Source organism: Culex pipiens, chromosome 2, assembly GCF_016801865.2.
Source record: "Culex pipiens pallens isolate TS chromosome 2, TS_CPP_V2, whole genome shotgun sequence".
Classification (NCBI taxonomy): Eukaryota; Metazoa; Arthropoda; class Insecta; order Diptera; family Culicidae; genus Culex; species Culex pipiens.
In genome coordinates this window covers 46,882,294-46,899,983 of record NC_068938.1, presented here as the reverse complement: position 1 = coordinate 46,899,983, position 17,690 = coordinate 46,882,294, and the positions used below count along the sequence as shown (strand labels likewise).

The 17,690-nt window shown below is 36.4% G+C and overlaps 1 protein-coding gene across 1 annotated transcript in view; it reads left to right on the top strand.

The window, feature by feature from the left end:
* The first annotated feature begins 14,893 nt into the window (after window positions 1–14,893).
* Window positions 14,894–17,690, top strand: part of LOC120424412 (probable nuclear hormone receptor HR3) — a 254,783-nt gene continuing 251,986 nt past the window's right edge. Inside the window, exon 1 of the mRNA XM_039588523.2 lies at window positions 14,894–15,043. Within this exon, the coding sequence (XP_039444457.1) occupies window positions 14,920–15,043 (124 nt within the window). The 5' untranslated portion in view covers window positions 14,894–14,919. The remainder of the gene's footprint in view (window positions 15,044–17,690) is intronic.

The following is a 17,690-nucleotide window of genomic DNA, read 5'->3' as shown; positions in this document are numbered from 1 at the left end:
AAGGCTTGCCCATAGCGTAGTCCACGCAATATAGGTATTTACAAAAAAGAATTTTTCAATAGTGCTTTAAAAAATAGTTTCGTTGGAAATTGTTATTAAAACAACCGGGGAGACTTGGAAAGACAATGTGTTTCTCTCAAATTTAAGCCTAAAAGTGCTCAAATTCAATGGACTACGTCAAACTGGAGCAACTCTCTACGAAATCGGCCGATTTCTACCATTTTTATTTTTTGTATTTTTTTATTTGACTCAAACTTTGTGGGGACCTTCCCTATGACCAAATAAGCTATTTTGCGTCATTGGTTCACCCATACAAGTCTCCATACAATTTTGGCAGCTGTCCATACAAAATTTTTTTTTCCATACAAAAATGGTATGTAAATATTCAAACAGCTGTAACTTTTGAGTGAATTTTCTGATCAATTTGGTGTCTTCGGCAAAGTTGTAGGTATTGTTGAGGACTTTTGAAAAAAAAATGATTTTCGAGATTTTTGCTATGTTTTAGGGGACAACAATCCGCAACTTTTGAGCCATAGAGAAAAATGGTCAAAAAATCTGCCGCCGAGTTATAAATTTTTGAAAAAATAGTGATTTTTGGAAAAAATCGAAGTTTCATGCAAAAACAAGTTTGACATTATTTTTTTTATGCAAAATTGATTTTGCAATCGAAAAGTACTTTACAGATTTTTTGATCAAGGGCTCCGTTTTCAAGATATAGCCACCGAATGTTTGATTTTAGCGAAATATTTGCAGTTTTTCAATTTTTAAAAATAGTGACCATAAGTGACCATTTCTAAAAATATTGTCTAAGAGACATTGAAGATTGGACGTCTGGTTGCTGAGATACAGCGGCTTAACATTCCAACGCCCAAGGCTCCAAAAAAGTTGGAACGGTAACTTCAACTCAATGGTTCTCTGTCATAACTCAACCAATCAAGATGATTCTTCTTTCCAGTGATTTGTTAGGATGTCTAGATGATTCTAGACTTTTGCAGAACTTAATTTGATCAAATCCGTAATTTTTGCGACCAAAAACATCGTTCCAACTTTTTTTTTCGCGTGTAAAAAAAAAATCGCCAAAAATTCCGCGGAGGCAGTTGTTTTAAAAAAGGTGGAACGATGTTTTTGATCGCAAAAATTACAGATTTGATCAAATTAAGTTCTGCAAAGTTCTAGAATCATCTAGACATTCTTACAAATCAGTGGGAACAAGAATCATCTTGATTGGTTGAGTAATGCCCGAGAACCAGCGAGTTGAAGTTACCGTTCCAACTTTTTTGGGAGGCTTGGGCGTCCGTGTAAGTTGGACATGCGATGGGCGTTCCAGTGTTAAAGGAAAAGAAACACGAAAATTTAAGTTTTCTAAGTCTCACCAAAATAACCCACCATTTACTAATGACGATATCTCAGCAACTAATGGTCCGATTATCAATGTTAATACAAGGAACATTCGTGAAATTTTCTGATCTTTTCGAAAAAAATACTTTGAAAATTTTTAACTGTGTAAAGTCAATTAAATGAAACGATCCAAATTTTATTCACATTTTTTAGATTTTTTTCAATAATTTTATATTTTTTTGTTGCCATCAAACTATGATTCATAAATTTACCAAGAAACTTGTTTTACTGAAAACGCCAATTAATTTGAAGATACTTTCGAATTCCTTTTCAATTGCACTTAAAACTTTTAACTTAGAAACTAATTTCAGTTGTTCTTAGTGTAGTGCGTTTTAAATTGCATAATACACCTGTCCAGTTGTTTTGCAATCAAAAGTAAATATCTAAGTATCGACGAAAATTTTATTTTTGCGTTAAAAAAAAGTTTTTGCGGTGCTGTACATAGTAATTTCATAAAAGTTCAAAATATTTTTTAACGATCCCAAGCATGCTTAATATGATTATCAATGCGCAAAAAATGCATTTAAGTTTGTTCTCAGTTGATTACACTTTAATTTCCATTGAAATTTTAATGTTTTTTGAAAAAAAAAATTTCTCGGCCCCTGATTTTTCGGATCAATTTTGAAGGGGACGGCGACATAAACTTTGAAAAATATTTGTAAATTCCTTACTTTCATAGAACACTTTATATAACAAAGTCCAACAAAAAATATAGGAAGCTTCAAAAAAAGGATGTTAGATTTAAAAATATTATCTTCAAAACAAATAAATTCAAAATAAATTCAGTATGTTCAACAATCATGCATAAAATTGCGTCTTTTCATTGTAATATTTTTGAAAGGTATTGATATCTGCAATAAAAAATAAACAAAGAATTGAAAACAAATTAAAAACTTTTAAATTCAAAACAGGAAGTTGATTTATTTCTCTTCAATAAAAATATTACTGTACCTAATCTTGAGAAAAAAAAAGTGAAAAAATCTTATTTTGTACCATTTTTAATACAAGCTATTGATTACATAATAAACTTAATGGAAACACTCTGTATACAGCCATTCCACGTCAAACAGGAAGTCTCCAAATCAAAAGTGCTCCGATTTGGCTCAAATTTGGAGTGGGGGTTCTTTGGCCCAAATAATTAGACCCGTATTTTTTTGTTTGGCGATTAGGGTGGTCCTATCCGAAATAGGGTGATCCAAAAAATTGCGTTTTTCGTCGATTTTCGCAAAAACCACATTTTTTTTAAAATCATATCTCCGGAACGACTGAACCAATTTTGGAGCGCCACAATTCGAAAGAAAGGTTATTAGTTGGGCTTTTAAGGAAAAATATGTTGAGGTCCAAAATAACTAGCTGAATATTTGAAAAGGTCATCGATTTCAAGGTCTCGGGACCAAAGAGCCTATGTCTGAAAATATTTTTCCCTGATTCCTTGTAATATTTTACATAATATATCAAAAAATTGTGAATATCCATTAACACGTTTCGGAGATATGATTTTATGAACATAAAAACTGGGCTTATAGACGCGTCGCGCGCAAAAACTGAAAAATGACGAAAACGGGTGAAAATCAACTGTTTTCACTAAAACTGCGATAACTTGAAAATTTCAGCGATGCGTCTTTCAATTATGAAAATTTTGGTACCTAAACATGTATAGGTCATCGCTGAAATTTTTGAGTTATCACAGTTTTAGTGAAAAAAGTTGATTTTTACCCGTTTTCGTCATTTTTCAGTTTTTGCGCGCGGCGCGTCGAAAAACCCACTTTTTATGTTCAAAAAATCATATCTCCGAAACGTGTTAATGAATATAAGCAATTTTTTGATATATTATGTAAAATATTACAAGGAATCAGGGAAAAATATTTTCAGACATAGGCTCTTTGGTCCCGAGACCTTGAAATCAGCAAATGAAATTTTCATAGGACCTTTTCAAATATTCAGCTAGTTTTTTTGGAACTCAACATATTTTTTCTTAAAAGCCCAACTTATAACCTTTCTTTCAAATTGTGGCGCTCCAAAATTGGTTCAACCGTTCCGGAGATATGATTTTTTGAAAAATGTTGTTTTTGCGAAAATCGACGAAAAACGCAATTTTTTGGATCACCCTATTTCGGATAGGACCACCCTAATCGCCAAACAAAAAAAATTGGGCCAAAGAACCCCCACTCCAAATTTGAGCCAAATCGGAGCACTTTTGATTTGGAGACTTCCTGTTTGACGTGGAATGGCTGTATATTTACTTTTGTGATATTTTTTTTGCTTTCATCTTTCTTTTTAATTGTCTCTAGATGAACTTTTCTAAATGTTTTTGATTTTATTGTTTCAAATCAAATTTACCATCTTTAATGATTATTTCCAGTAAATTTTTTGCTCAATCATATAATTCCAGTTTTATGGTTTTTCTTTTTGTTTAACTATGAATCTCTTATCATGACATTTAAATTTGGAGCTAATTTTACTAGGTAATGAATATTACCTAATTTGTTAATTTAAAGATCTTGCAATGTCTAAAGATGGGATTAGATGTAGAGGGTCCGTTCGTTTGAAACTCCTTTGAGATCAACTGCTTTAAATCGCGGCTTGTCGCATAATAAAAAAATAGATGAATAGTTTTAAAATACTGTTAAACGTATAAAATTTCCTTGAGACATAAAATTTTTATCAAAAAGTTTTCAAAATTCATGACTAAAAATTTGAAAAATAAAAAAACAATATTTTTATGATGTTTGCAAAATAGACTACGTGAGATTCGCTATAGCGCTATAGCGATACTATAGCTTTTTTTATTTTACATATTTTAAATCAACTACCAGTTAAGTTAAAAGATGACGAAAGCCTACGAAATAAAGTTGTCAGATGAAGTTAGATTGTCCTTCGTTATTTTTATCACTAGTTTTGTTTTAATAAACTATTTTTTGATTTTTTTTAGCTCTGCTCGATTATATTGATTTCATCTTCTCAGAAAAGAAAAAAAACACTATTCTCAGGTTTCCATTCCATCCTGCTAACACTGCGCTGCCTCCCGTCACTTTATACATAAAGCATCGATTATCGAGAATGCCCCCAGCCACACTATATCCTGCCGTATCCTGCAGGGTAGTCTCTCCTGCCCTCCTACTCAGTGTGCCCCCAACCCGCCAACACGCCATGGCGTGTCCCGGAGCTATATTTAGCGAGCTGCATTTTCCCCCACTCCCACGCCCAACTTCCGGAAAAAAATACGACGCCGTCCCCTCTTGCTCCGCAGTGACATATTAAAGGGATTGTACCCTGTTTGGTGGGGTTTCCATTCATGGGGATTGTTCTGAATGGAAGAAGTTGGAGGAAAATAGCTATCCCGATTGCAGCTTTAACTAAATTAAGTTGGGAAATTTGGAGGAGGAAAAACGAGGGGAGGGAAATAGTGGGTGGTGGTGTGGAGGGGAGTTTTGGGGAATGAAAGAAGCATTTGGCTCTTTATTTTTATTTGTTTATGTTTTGTGGACGCCATGCAGCGTTAGGGGTGAAATAGTTGGAGGAGGGTGGAGTGGGTGAAGATGTTGGGGGTTGTTTAGCCAAGACATTGACTTTAAGACAGATCTGAAGGATTATAGAGTTTAAGAGAAGTTTTTTTTTTTTTGTTATTATTTGATACATTTTTTTCTTTATTTAGTTTTTTTTCTCAAAATCCCTGTTTTGGTTGCATATTGTACTTAAGTTTGATCAATTAATTTATTTATTTGAAATAATTGTTTGACTCAATCATGAATTTCATTTCAAAGTTGAAATGCACAATATTGAAAGACATCATATAATTCTATCATAACTTCTAAAAGAAAATTCATATTTTTATGTTCCTGCGTACAATTCATGCATTGAAAATGTCATACAAAAGCCATTCCCCCTCTCCTTTTCCCATAAATCCCCCCCTTCAAGTTCCCTCCACAATTCCCTAAACGCCGTGGAAAATGTTTTTATTTGCCCCAATCCAAACGCACATCGTAGCGGCAGTAGCAATTTCTCAGACTGATTTTATTGCCCTGTCGTTTCCCGCCAAATGCCCTTTTCTTGCCACGTCACCGCCGGAATACTCCCGGGGGAACCCTCTTCGCCCTTTACCACTTGGAGTGCACACGCACAAGTTGGGGCACACATTTCAGCTTGCAATTTAAGGGGTGTAACATTTGAAAAAGGTCTATCTTATAATTGTTTAAAAAATTAAATGCTAAATTATGAAATATTATTGAGAAAACAAACTTGAATTTAAAAATTACAAATTAATTTAGATGATGTTCCTTTTTGCAACATTACCGCCCAAAGTTCCCCCACTTTTCCTAGTCAGGAAACGCCGGGAGGAAGCTCCTCACGATCGTAACTCATGGGACACGCAATAGTCTCTTTTTCACTCCATTTCCGTTCAACGTTTCGTAGTCAGTCTCCTGAAGCGGAGAGCTTCCCTTAGCCTGGTAATAAAGCACTCAATGCTCGTTTCCCCCAAAAAGCTTAAAGGTATCAACTTTTTCGAAAAACTTCCACCAAACTTAAAGGCCTTTTGCACAATCGTTCAGGAATGTGTGTGTTGCACATGTGGCATCAACCTAGTCACGCGAGAGAGTTTTTTTTATTGGTTGGAATTGAATTCCAATCGGAATGGAAACAGGCGCGACGCATTGATGGGATGTCGTTGTCGTGGAGTCCGGGTGTTTCCCAATCGATTTAAGGTGAAGTGAGGTGACACGTGAGAGATGTCACTTTTTGAGGGGAAGATGAAACAGAAATTTAAATTGTTGAAAAATATGACGTTACTGAAATCAATAAAATACCAAAAAATAGGGGAAATATACCCTTTCTGATCAAACACCTATCTTCGTCATATGGAGAGTTTGATGCTCGATTTAAGCTCCAAAAATACTATTATGGCTATAAACTTACCTGCAACAGCACCACCTCGAGTAAGCACGAAAAATTTATGCCATTTACTGGCCAAAAAGATCAAATTTAATTCACTTTTGATCATAATTTCTATTTTGCGAGACCATTTCTCATCATTTTGGTGGCACACACATCCACACGCAAGATCAGAGGTTAACTGCTTAACGAAAGTCGCCATCAATATCTTTTCACTTGCGCTAACGATTTCAAAGCGCTTAAGATATAAAATTGCTTCCAACTACCGGCAACATGTTCTTTTGACCATTACTTAGTCACTTACTTGAAAAATAATCCCGAAAAATGTAAATAATTAGCAAACACCAACAAAAAACAAACGCACTAAGTCTTTTGACGTTTCATTTTTGAATACCGATTCTAATCGAAGGCTGAAGAAAACCGAGCGAGGAGCGAAGGCAAATAAAGAACAAAAGGGGGCCACCAACACCACCAACATGCTGGTGCAACATCTGTTAGAGTGAGCAAGTGCTGCCAGGAAACTTTCGCTATGAATGCTACTTTTCGTGAGTGTTCGCTTAAAATTTCATCAATTTTGGCAGCACTAAGCAGACCCAAAAGAGCGCTGGAAGAAAAAAAGAACTAAAGCTGAAAATAGAAAAATGGGCGTGGCCTAGTGCACTCGACTGATTAGAATGCATATCTGAAATATTTTTTTTAAATGCTTGTAAAAGGAATAGCATAACTTTTAATAAAAGTGAAAATAAACAGAAATGTTCACAAAAAGTTGCTCTACTCGTTGGTGTACTTGGTTTACGTGAATTTCAAGGAACAATCCAGATTATCCAGCATCATTCAAACACGACCGCTTATTAGGCTTAAAATGGGCATATTTCCCCTACCACAGTACATTCTTTTTAAATAGTTGACACCAAACAACTAAAATTGAAAAAAAAACTTTGATTGATCCTCACATTTAGCAGTGAAACTATGGATTCTTCATTTTTTAAATTGTTTTCCACTTATAAATTGCATTTCAATCCATTGATTTCCAACCCATCAAAAGGTGAATTCCACTCTAACGATGATGAGGTGCTAATGTTGCTTGATGCATGCTCCACCACCTTCATATCCATCACTCCAAACCCACCCACAACCCACACCCACGAAAGTGATGCTCCTCAACGCTGCTGTGACAGCCAACATGCAAATAGCATTTCCTGTTTTCATTCTTTTCCTCTTGTGCTGCTGCTGTTTATGCTAAACATGGTCTACGGGATGGGCTATGTTTTGAGTCTCATAGTAGTACATAGAACCGCGTTCGATGGATCGTTAGCATGTCGTCATAGTTGAGCGGCTTTTCCGATGATCAAATATTTGAACTATTAGGTTAATGGAGCACACGACGGTTGCGAATGGGTTCGTCAATGGGTGACAAATTGGTAATGTGCGGGGCGAAATTGGGTCGACAATGGGGATAATTTTGTTTGAATGAGGTCCAATTTAAATAGTTTGTGACAATTTGTAAGGATTTTTAAAGAAAGCTTCTATTAGAAAGGCATTTTTCTTGAAAAATCTTTTAAAAAGAATAAAAAGTCAAAGAAGCAAACTCTGTCAACCCCAAGAGACCACCCTTCCCGTTGGAACGCAGCCAAGAAGCTATTTATGGCCCACCCTCGGGAATGGCTTATCGATTAAATCATCATCCCGGAACAGGGACAACCGTGGGCTTCCCACGCGTTCCAGAATGTGGCCCGCCTGCATGTATGCAGCCAAAGGTATTCGGGGAGAGGCATCCCCGATATATAAGGAATGAAGGAAAAACAATCGGGGGAAAATCCGGCTTTATCAACGGTGCCTAACGAGCCCCCCGCAGTTCCTGTGCCAACTAGCGTGGATTGAGCGGCGGGTTTTTGCACGTTTATTGATAAAACGGGCGATTGCAATCTTTGAAATGGCGTGAAAAATTGAAATGGTGAGATTTTAGAGGATTTTGCAATAAATAAATTAAATATCTTTTGAATCAACATTTAAAAACTTACCTAATCCACCTATGTGGTTGATGCCTTCCTCACCTTTTACCAAAAATGGGTAATATGAGACACACATTTCAGCTTTTGATAGATCCAGAAAAAAATCACAGATATAACTTATGTGGTAATAACTCGAGGCAGGGTTGCCAGATCTTCAATAATTTTGACTCATTGGAAAGGCCTTTCAATTACCTAACCAACGATTGGTCGGATGATAGATCCGGACATAGTTTACATACATTTAAGTGAGATCCTGCTTCAAAAAAGTACATAAATATCACTTAAGTGGTCATAATTCGAGACAGGGTTGCCAGATCTTGAATGTTTTGGGCTCATTAGAAAGTCCTTTCAATTACCTAACAACGATTAGTCGGATGATGGATCCGGACATAGTTTACATACATTTAAGTGAGATCCGGCTTCAAAAAAGTACATAAATATCACTTAAGTGGTCATAACTCGAGACAGGGTTGCCAGATCTTCAATGTTTTGGACTCATTGGAAAGGTCTTTCAATGACCTAACCAACGATGGGTCGGATGATGGATCCGGACATAGTTTGCATACATTTAATTGAGATCCGGCTTCAAAAAAGTACATAAATATCACTTAAGTGGTCATAATTCGAGACAGGGTTGCCAGATCTTGAATGTTTTGGGCTCATTAGAAAGTCCTTTCAATTACCTAACAACGATTAGTCGGATGATGGATCCGGACATAGTTTACATACATTTAAGTGAGATCCGGCTTCAAAAAAGTACATAAATATCACTTAAGTGGTCATAACTCGAGACAGGGTTGCCAGATCTTCAATGTTTTGGACTCATTGGAAAGGTCTTTCAATGACCTAACCAACAATGGGTCGGATGATGGATCCGGACATAGTTTGCATACATTTAATTGAGATCCGGCTTCAAAAAAGTACATAAATATCACTTAAGTGGTCATAATTCGAGACAGGGTTGCCAGATCTTGAATGTTTTGGGCTCATTAGAAAGTCCTTTCAATTACCTAACAACGATTAGTCGGATGATGGATCCGGACATAGTTTACATACATTTAAGTGAGATCCGGCTTCAAAAAAGTACATAAATATCACTTAAGTGGTCATAACTCGAGACAGGGTTGCCAGATCTTCAATGTTTTGGACTCATTGGAAAGGTCTTTCAATGACCTAACCAACGATGGGTCGGATGATGGATCCGGACATAGTTTGCATACATTTAATTGAGATCCGGCTTCAAAAAAGTACATAAATATCACTTAAGTGGTCATAACTCGAGACAGGGTTGCCAGATCTTCAATGTTGTAGACTCATAGGAAAGGCCTTTCAATTATTTAACCAACGATGGGTCGAATGATGGATCCGGACATCGTTTGTCGTTTGTCAGTTTTGTCAAGGTTTGATAGATTTGGGCTGCCTTAACACGATCCAATCAACAGAACTGAAATTCAGTAGATTTCCTGCCAACAAATAAAGTTCTTAATTTCTTGTTCAAATAGTAAGGAATCATATTAAGCATCTTTGCCTGGTTTAGTACTCCGGGACCCTCTGGGATGGGACATTGTATTTCCACGAATGCCCTTGACACTATTTGCCGTGGTTATAGCGCCACAACTCGCTCTCTGTAACAGTATTCCTAATCCCAGTCTAAGCTTACCAAGTCGTCATGGCCTAGTGGTTAGCATTTTTGCTTACCAATCCAAAGGACGGGGGATCGAACCCCGCCTCAAGCGACTTTGATTTTTCGTTCATATTCATCATTTCAAATTCTGTGTACTTAACATTCTCGTTGGGAGCAGATGGGAATCGAACCCAGAACCATTCGCTTACAAAGCGATCACCGTCAGCCACGGCCGCTCCTCCCATTTTTAAATCAATCCATACATAAATAAAATATCTTTAATAGTAAGAGTTGAAAAAATATCTTTAAGCACAGTTTCTGAAACAATTGAAAATATATTTTTTATCTCAAATTCGCAGTCAGAATCAAGGGTCCTGATTGCTCCAAAACGACTCATTCACTCGCGACCACAAATTGAAAGCGGCAAGAACTGATCTGACCGTTTCCTACAGTTTGTCACTTCCACACCAATCGTTACAGAATATTCTCTCTTTGCTCTCCCTCTCACTTTAATCGGCAAGTACAGCGAATGGTTCAGAGAGAACGATTGCTTACGCTCAGTCGCTGAGTTGAAATGCCATCGGCTTGTTTACTCAGTTGTTAAACTGCTTAAAATCTATGTTATCAAAAATGTTTTGCAATTTTGTGGATAACACGACATCAAAGACACAATTACAAGCAATTTCCATCATGCCAAATACAAATTTGCGGCAAACTGTGGTAGTGCAAGCCAAAAAAGCGCCGATTCTCTCCTCTCTGAATGCAGTCGTGTGTGACTCGGGTCGACGGACGAAGTGGGCAAAGAAATTCACGAAGTATTTGTGTCGCTGGGAGCGGCGATTGAGCAAGTTGCTGGCAGCCTGAGTGTAGTGTTCGCTCGCGACTGGTTGCGAGCTCCAGTCGGCAAAGATTCGCTCGGCGAAGAGTGAGTGATTTTTGAACTTTGATCCGAAAATCAGGACCCTTGGTCAGAATTAGCTAAAAGTCGCAATTTTGATCCATAGTTTTATTTGTTTTTACTAGTTGAGTTTTACTTTTTTCGGGATTTTATTTCTTTTAATACGAAGAAACTTTATCTATACGTTGTACAATGTACAATGAGGTTCAGGGAAAATCCCATTTTCTTTTGTTTGACTTTTTATCACTAAAAATTTTATTCTGAAAATATCTTGTATCGTAGTTATGATTTTTTTTAAAATGAGATTTTTGTGAAAAAAGAAAATGTTTTGTCGAACAAATTTATAAAATCGTTTGAGTTGCAGAATCAAATTTGATATTGCAAATGAGTTATTTTTTTATTTTAGCGTTTTCAAGCCAAGCGTTTCAAATATTTTCAAAGGTTTATGTTTGGCTTAGAACATTGAATCTCAACGGGGGTACCGGGCCTACTTGATTTACATGGTAGGGGGTACCGGCGTAGAAGAAGGTTGAGAATCGCTGGCTTAGAAAATCAAAGGACAATTGTTTTCGGAATTTCAAAAATTCAATTTTATAGGCTTGCAATAAACTGAAAACAAATGAGCATAAAAATCACTTTTCCGCGTTGACATTTATTGTGATCATAACTGATCCAGTTAAAATATATTTTGAATTTGGTCAAATTTCATTTAAAAGTACCGTATTTTTCCGATTTTAGTTCTGGAGCTCTGGTGTCTTAAGGAGAGTTATTGCAAATGAGAAGGGACTTTTCAGGAATATTTTTAAGAGTCTTTTAGTCTTCTAGAAAGTTGTCGAGCTTGCCAATACAAGCAACTTTCTAGCGGACATCAACATTTTATCTCGCTATTTACGCCTTTTACGGTCAAATTCAGAAAAAGCATCTAGGGGAAATTCTCGTATCTTTGGCAGGTTAAACACTCGCTCCTAACTCCAACCAATTTGCTGATTTTCACTATTTAAACAACTAATTTTGCAAAACTTTTGATAGAAACTTGCTTGCTCACTTCTTATTGAGCTATTTATCACTCGATTTCTGTTGAAATCGCTTTTAATGAGCTTTAATTGAATGTCAAAGTTCTGACCTGCCAACATTAGAGGCACGCTGGAATTAGATGCTGTTCCCCTAGCAATCCATCAAACATAGTTTTTTGAACGTAGCAATTAAGGGTTCAGTTTTACAGAAAAGTGATATTCGAGGCTTTTTTAGAGCTTCAAAAAACCACTTTTTTTAAAAGCTCATTTAGATTTATGGGTCAAAGTTACAGCTATTTAAAGGTTGCAAAAGATGCAAATTTTAAACATAAATATCTCGGAAAAGCGTTGGCCAAATTTTATGCGCCAGATTTCATTCGAAAAAGGGAATCTAGCACTACAAACAATGAAAAAGTTTCAGTAGTGTTTACATTAAACTCGAGATATCTTCATTTGAAAATTTCAAATTTTTAAGAAAAAAATAACTATCGAACCACCCTAACGATATTCGTAAAATGTCCAACTATATGTTTTTCCATGTAATTTTGCTTACTGAAGTGTCAAAATACTAATTTCTGGCCATTTTTTAGGTTCACATAATAATTTTACACGGAAAACCTAAAATATTATCAAAAATCGAATTAGAAAGATCAATGTTAAAATGAATTAAATAAAAAAATCATTAATCAAATTATTCGCTCTACAGCATTGCCTTGGCGTTCTCGATTGCAAGATTCCTACTCGAAACTAGGTGTCCGAAGGCTTGATTGTTGAGGCAATTGATTGTGAGTCTAACTGCCTACAAGCGTCTCCACCGAGACAGGACCCAGGGAGACGACTCCTACACCTGCACTTAGCTAACGACCTAACCTCTAGGTTAGACCGGGGCCAACATTTACTTCCCCGTCCGACGGAAGGCGTGGTCAGACAAATCTCGTCTCGAAAAATGCCACCGGGACCGTCTGGGATCGAACCCAAGCCGACTGGGTGTGGGGCAACCACGCGTTACCCTTCACCACGGGTCCGGCTCCATTATTAAATAGTAATTTGCAATAATTAGATCCACATCCAGGTAACACAATCCCACAAATTCTTCAACCATCAGCAGCATCACCGAGATCCGCAAAAAAAATCCACGAATCAAAACCTCCAATCTCGGCTCAGCAGAAAGGACTTTATTTTGCTGAATTTTACATATTCCTAACCTCCAAATTTCCCCCTATTTTTCTAGCCCTTCTCCACTAAATGCACTGCACTGCACGTTGCAATCCACCAAAATGCATCGCAAAATCTGGACCAAGTTCAAACCTGGGTAGCAGAGTGACTTGACCAAAAAAAACCAACATCATCAACAGGCAACAAACCTCCCGAAACCATCGAAAAAAAAAATCCGTCATCTCATTGTAAATAAACTCCGGTGAGTCGAGCTCGCACGTGTGTGTGTGCGTGAGCTGCGGTCGAAGAAGAAGAAAGCTTTCGAAAGTGAAACTTCGTGTCGCGCTGATAACACCCATCATCAGCGTCGCCATTAAAAACCTTCCGAAAAAGCGACGACCACGAAGAAGGCGAAGAAAACGCCGAAAACGCACGATCTGAGACGCGCGCGGTAGCGCAAACAAACAAACAACAAACCACCAGCAAATTGTGTTCCCCCTCGGCGCGCGCCCTTGCCCCCTGGGATCAATCCGGTGACCCCTCGTCTTAAGCTTTTTTTTTTCGATCGGTGTTTGTGCGTTACGACACACTCACAAATAACGGCAATTATTGGACCATCCGCCAGACGGACAAACGGAAGCTCGGAGGAAGGAGAAATAAGAGGAAGGAAGCGAAGCTGGCAATCAAAACGTCAAAATCAATTAGAGGAAGAAGACGAAGCAGCCGAAGATCGAAGCCCCGTAATCAGCGGTGCTTTCCTCTCAATTCCTGCCCGTGAGCTTTTTAATTACAATCACCCATCATCAGCGTCAAATTTTTGGTGGGGCTACTTTCAAACTCTGTTTTTTTGACGAGTTCCGCCAAAATTGTTGGACCCCTCGGCACACACTTACACCACTCAAGGAGCATATTAAAAACATGAATATTTGATGTCTCTTGCGCAATCGATAAAGCAGAAAAGAGCGAGAGGAAAAAGTAACCAGTTCGAGCGCAGCGTGTAAGCTTGTCTGTGTATGTGTTCATAGACGCGCTTCATAATAACAACCTTTCATTTGCTAATGAAGAGTGAGAGAGTGCCGAAAAAAAAGGTCCGACCGACGACGACAACTTTAAGGTCCGATCGTGAAAGTGTGTCTTTTTTGTGTGCGCGAGCGATCGCAAACAACGAGAGTGCACGCACACAAGTGTCACTTTGAGTCGTTGTGACGAAGGAGCGGCAAAGAAAAGAAACAAAATCAGTTTTTTTTTAACATAATCAAAATTAATTTTTACAAGCATGTTTATTCATTAAAAACAAACCGACAGCGTAGAGAAGAAATAAGTGAATCAAATTTGAAAACAAAACAAAAGGGCGAAAGTGAAGAAGAGAAACGTCAAACGAAGAAGCAGAGTGTTAAAAGTGAATCGTTTAAAAATACCCACACACACACACAGGAAAGATGTGCAGCGCGCTAAACACTGTGATAATTAATTTTCATTAAAAAGTCCGAATTGCTTCGGGGTGAATTCAATTAATTAACACACCGCTGAAAGTGTTGCTGGTAAGGGTGTGTGCTTGTGTAAGTGATGAATTCGAAAGTGATTGGCGATCATCCGAGGGCGAGCGCGAAGATTCGTCTGTGAACAACATCAACTACTACAGCGGAAAAGGGTTTGCAAACACAAAGATGATGCTACTAATGCTCAAGTGTACCAAATTTCGTTACCAGTGTTATATACTGTGATTTGTGTTTTTGGAGAAAAAAAAAAGTGAACAAAGCGTGCTTTTTATGAGCGGAAAAATCAAAAGTTTTTAGCAAAGTTTAATTTGTTAGTGTTTTTTGTTTTCGATTAATTGTTAGAAAAATATATTTACACACAAAACATAACGTCAAACATCAAAACATCTGAAGAAACCAAAAACCAGCGGCAAAGAGAGCAGAATTCATCATGTTTACGCCGCGGATGTTTGAAATGTGGACAAATGTCACCTCAAAACTGGAGGCCCACATGCCCATGCAAACCAATGTGCAGCAAACGACGGTGCAAAACTCATCCAGTGGATCGATAAAAGGTAATAGATTTTTTCCGGAAATTGTCTGCCCTACAACTTTGTAGAACTTTAGTATACTCTTAAAAATATGTCAGCAAAGTTACGTAAAGTTCGAAAAGTACCTACATTCAATTTCCTATACAAATTTAATGTTCCAATAATTGCTACAGTTGAGTTAGAGTTAGTTAGGTACTAAACATATTTTTGTATTCGATGAAAAATACGTTTTTCGAAATTTTGAGTATGCCATCCAATCGGGCGTCAAATTTAACATAAAAGTCCTCTTAACACGAAATTTCTTAGTTTTCCTTGGAAAGTTTATGTTCTCTTCATGTTAATTTCAACTTTTTTTATAGTGCGTGGTTTTTTGCCAGACCGTCCCCTCTCTCTTAAAAGACCACGTCATTTATGCACGATCCTAATATAAATTTCATCAAAAAAAACTATCAAGTTTTGGATAAAACCTTTGTTAAAACCTATTCAGGAGTCAAGGAAAACTGACATTTCATACGTCTTCAAACGTCTTATGCCAAAAAGGTTTTATTTTGGCATTAATTAAGTCTTTGTCTTGCCAAATGATAAAATGGAGATGGTTTGCAAAAAAAAGCGATGATAAATAATAGATATTGGAGGTAGTTAAAATAATTTCAAAGCTTATTTCTCGCAATTGGTGGCTCAAACTCAGCTGCGGTTGAAATTTTATTGATAAATGTAGGGAGATATGGCCAAAAAAATAAACTCGCTTCATGAAAAATCATTATTTTGTAAACATAGTTTTTAATGATTAAAAATATTGTGTTGCAATTCTTTATTTTTAAACATCCATCGCAATATTAATAATATCAGAAATTCAACGTAAATGAGTGTTTTCGTCAAATTTAAATCAAATTTCTCAGTTCTCTATTTTTTTTAACAAAGATGGCGGTCAATCACATTCAATTAGAACACGCGTTTAGCGCCATATTTATACACTGCCAATTGGCCGCGTTAAAAGCTTTTTCAGGAGCTTGTGGTTTCAAGTAAGCTTTTCGCATGCCTAATGGCACTTGACAGTTAAACCACCCAAGGTTTTAAAGAAGCATGCACAGAAAAAAAGTTGAATTTTGGAATGTTGAAAATTTGGTAGGTTGAATATTACCTCTTTATTTGTGTAAAACCGTCAACTGGGGTGAATCGGGACACATGGGGTGAATTGGGACAGCAGTTTTAAATATGTTTGTGAACAATATTTTGATTTTTCTGATTGATTTCGATTAGAATAGATTCAGACCAACAAAATGTGCACATCTGTTTCCAAATTTAACAGCTTTAAGTGCTCTGAAAACTGCTGTCCCTATTCAGACTGTAGTCCCGATTCGCCCCAAATGACGGTATTACATAAAAAAATGTGTAAAAATGTGAACCTGATGAATATTCATCAAAAACTGATGAAAATTCATCATTTTCTGGGGTAAAATTTGTCATTTATTTTGCCACAAAATCTGTCACCATTTCCTGATGAATATTACCATCATTTTTTTTCTGTGTGCGATAAAACCGCTTGGCATGACATTGCCATTGGGTTTTCAAGACTCTCTTAAAACTTTCATAAAACCTTATTGAAAGCCATTTAGCTTTTATTGTCACAAAATTTTATGTCCGAGGCATAAACCCCTGTTAGAACCTATTAATTAGCTGTTGCTTATTGGTTGCGGTGAATGCCCAAATAAAACTAGCAAACAATCAAGATGCTACCATAAAACTTTAATAAAACTAGATGGTGGCTAGTTGGTTTAAAAATGTTGCATTCACCGTTCTACATCTGACAATCGAACAAGCAAGAATTAAAAAATATTTTCAAAAATTTAAAATCAAGACTAACATTTTAAAATGGCGTAATATTGAATGTTTGGCCCTTTTGAATTAAAATCGGACCATTAGTTGCTGAGATATCGACATTAGAAAATGGTGTGTTGTTTGGGTGGGACTTAGAAAACATCAATTTTCCTGTTTTTAAACCTTTGCATGGCAATATCTCAGCAACTAAGGGTCGTATCAAAGTTTAAAAAAGCAAAATATAGAGAATTTTCTCAGCCATTCAAAAATATTTTTTTCGAAAGTGGGCAAACATGTGCACTTATTTTAAAAAATTAAAAACTTCGACTATTTTCAAAAAAGTCACCTAAAAATGGATTTGAATTGAAAACGATGCACTTTATCAAAATTTCACTAAAGTACTTTTTGATTGCAAATTTGATTTTACATCAAAAAATGAAGTTAAAAAATTTTTGCGACCAATTTTTCGATTTTTTGAAAAAATTAGTATTGATCCAAAAATTCATAACTCGCTCAAAAATGTTTTGCACAACCTGGAAATTTCTGAAAAGTTGGCATTTGTTGTCCTCTAAAACATATCAAAAAACAAAAAAAAAATAGTATTTTTTTGCAAATCAAGTTTTAGTGACAAAAAATTGAATAAAAAATCACCAAAAAAAAATTTTACCGTGTATCATTTTTTTTTCAGTGTAGTCCATATCCATACCTACAACTTTGCCGAAGACACCAAATCGATCAAAAAGTTCCTTCAAAAGATACAGATTTTTGAATTTTTATGCATCATTTTTGTATGGCCAGCTGCCAAATTTGTATGGAAAATTATATGGACAAACTAATGATGCAAAATGACTTC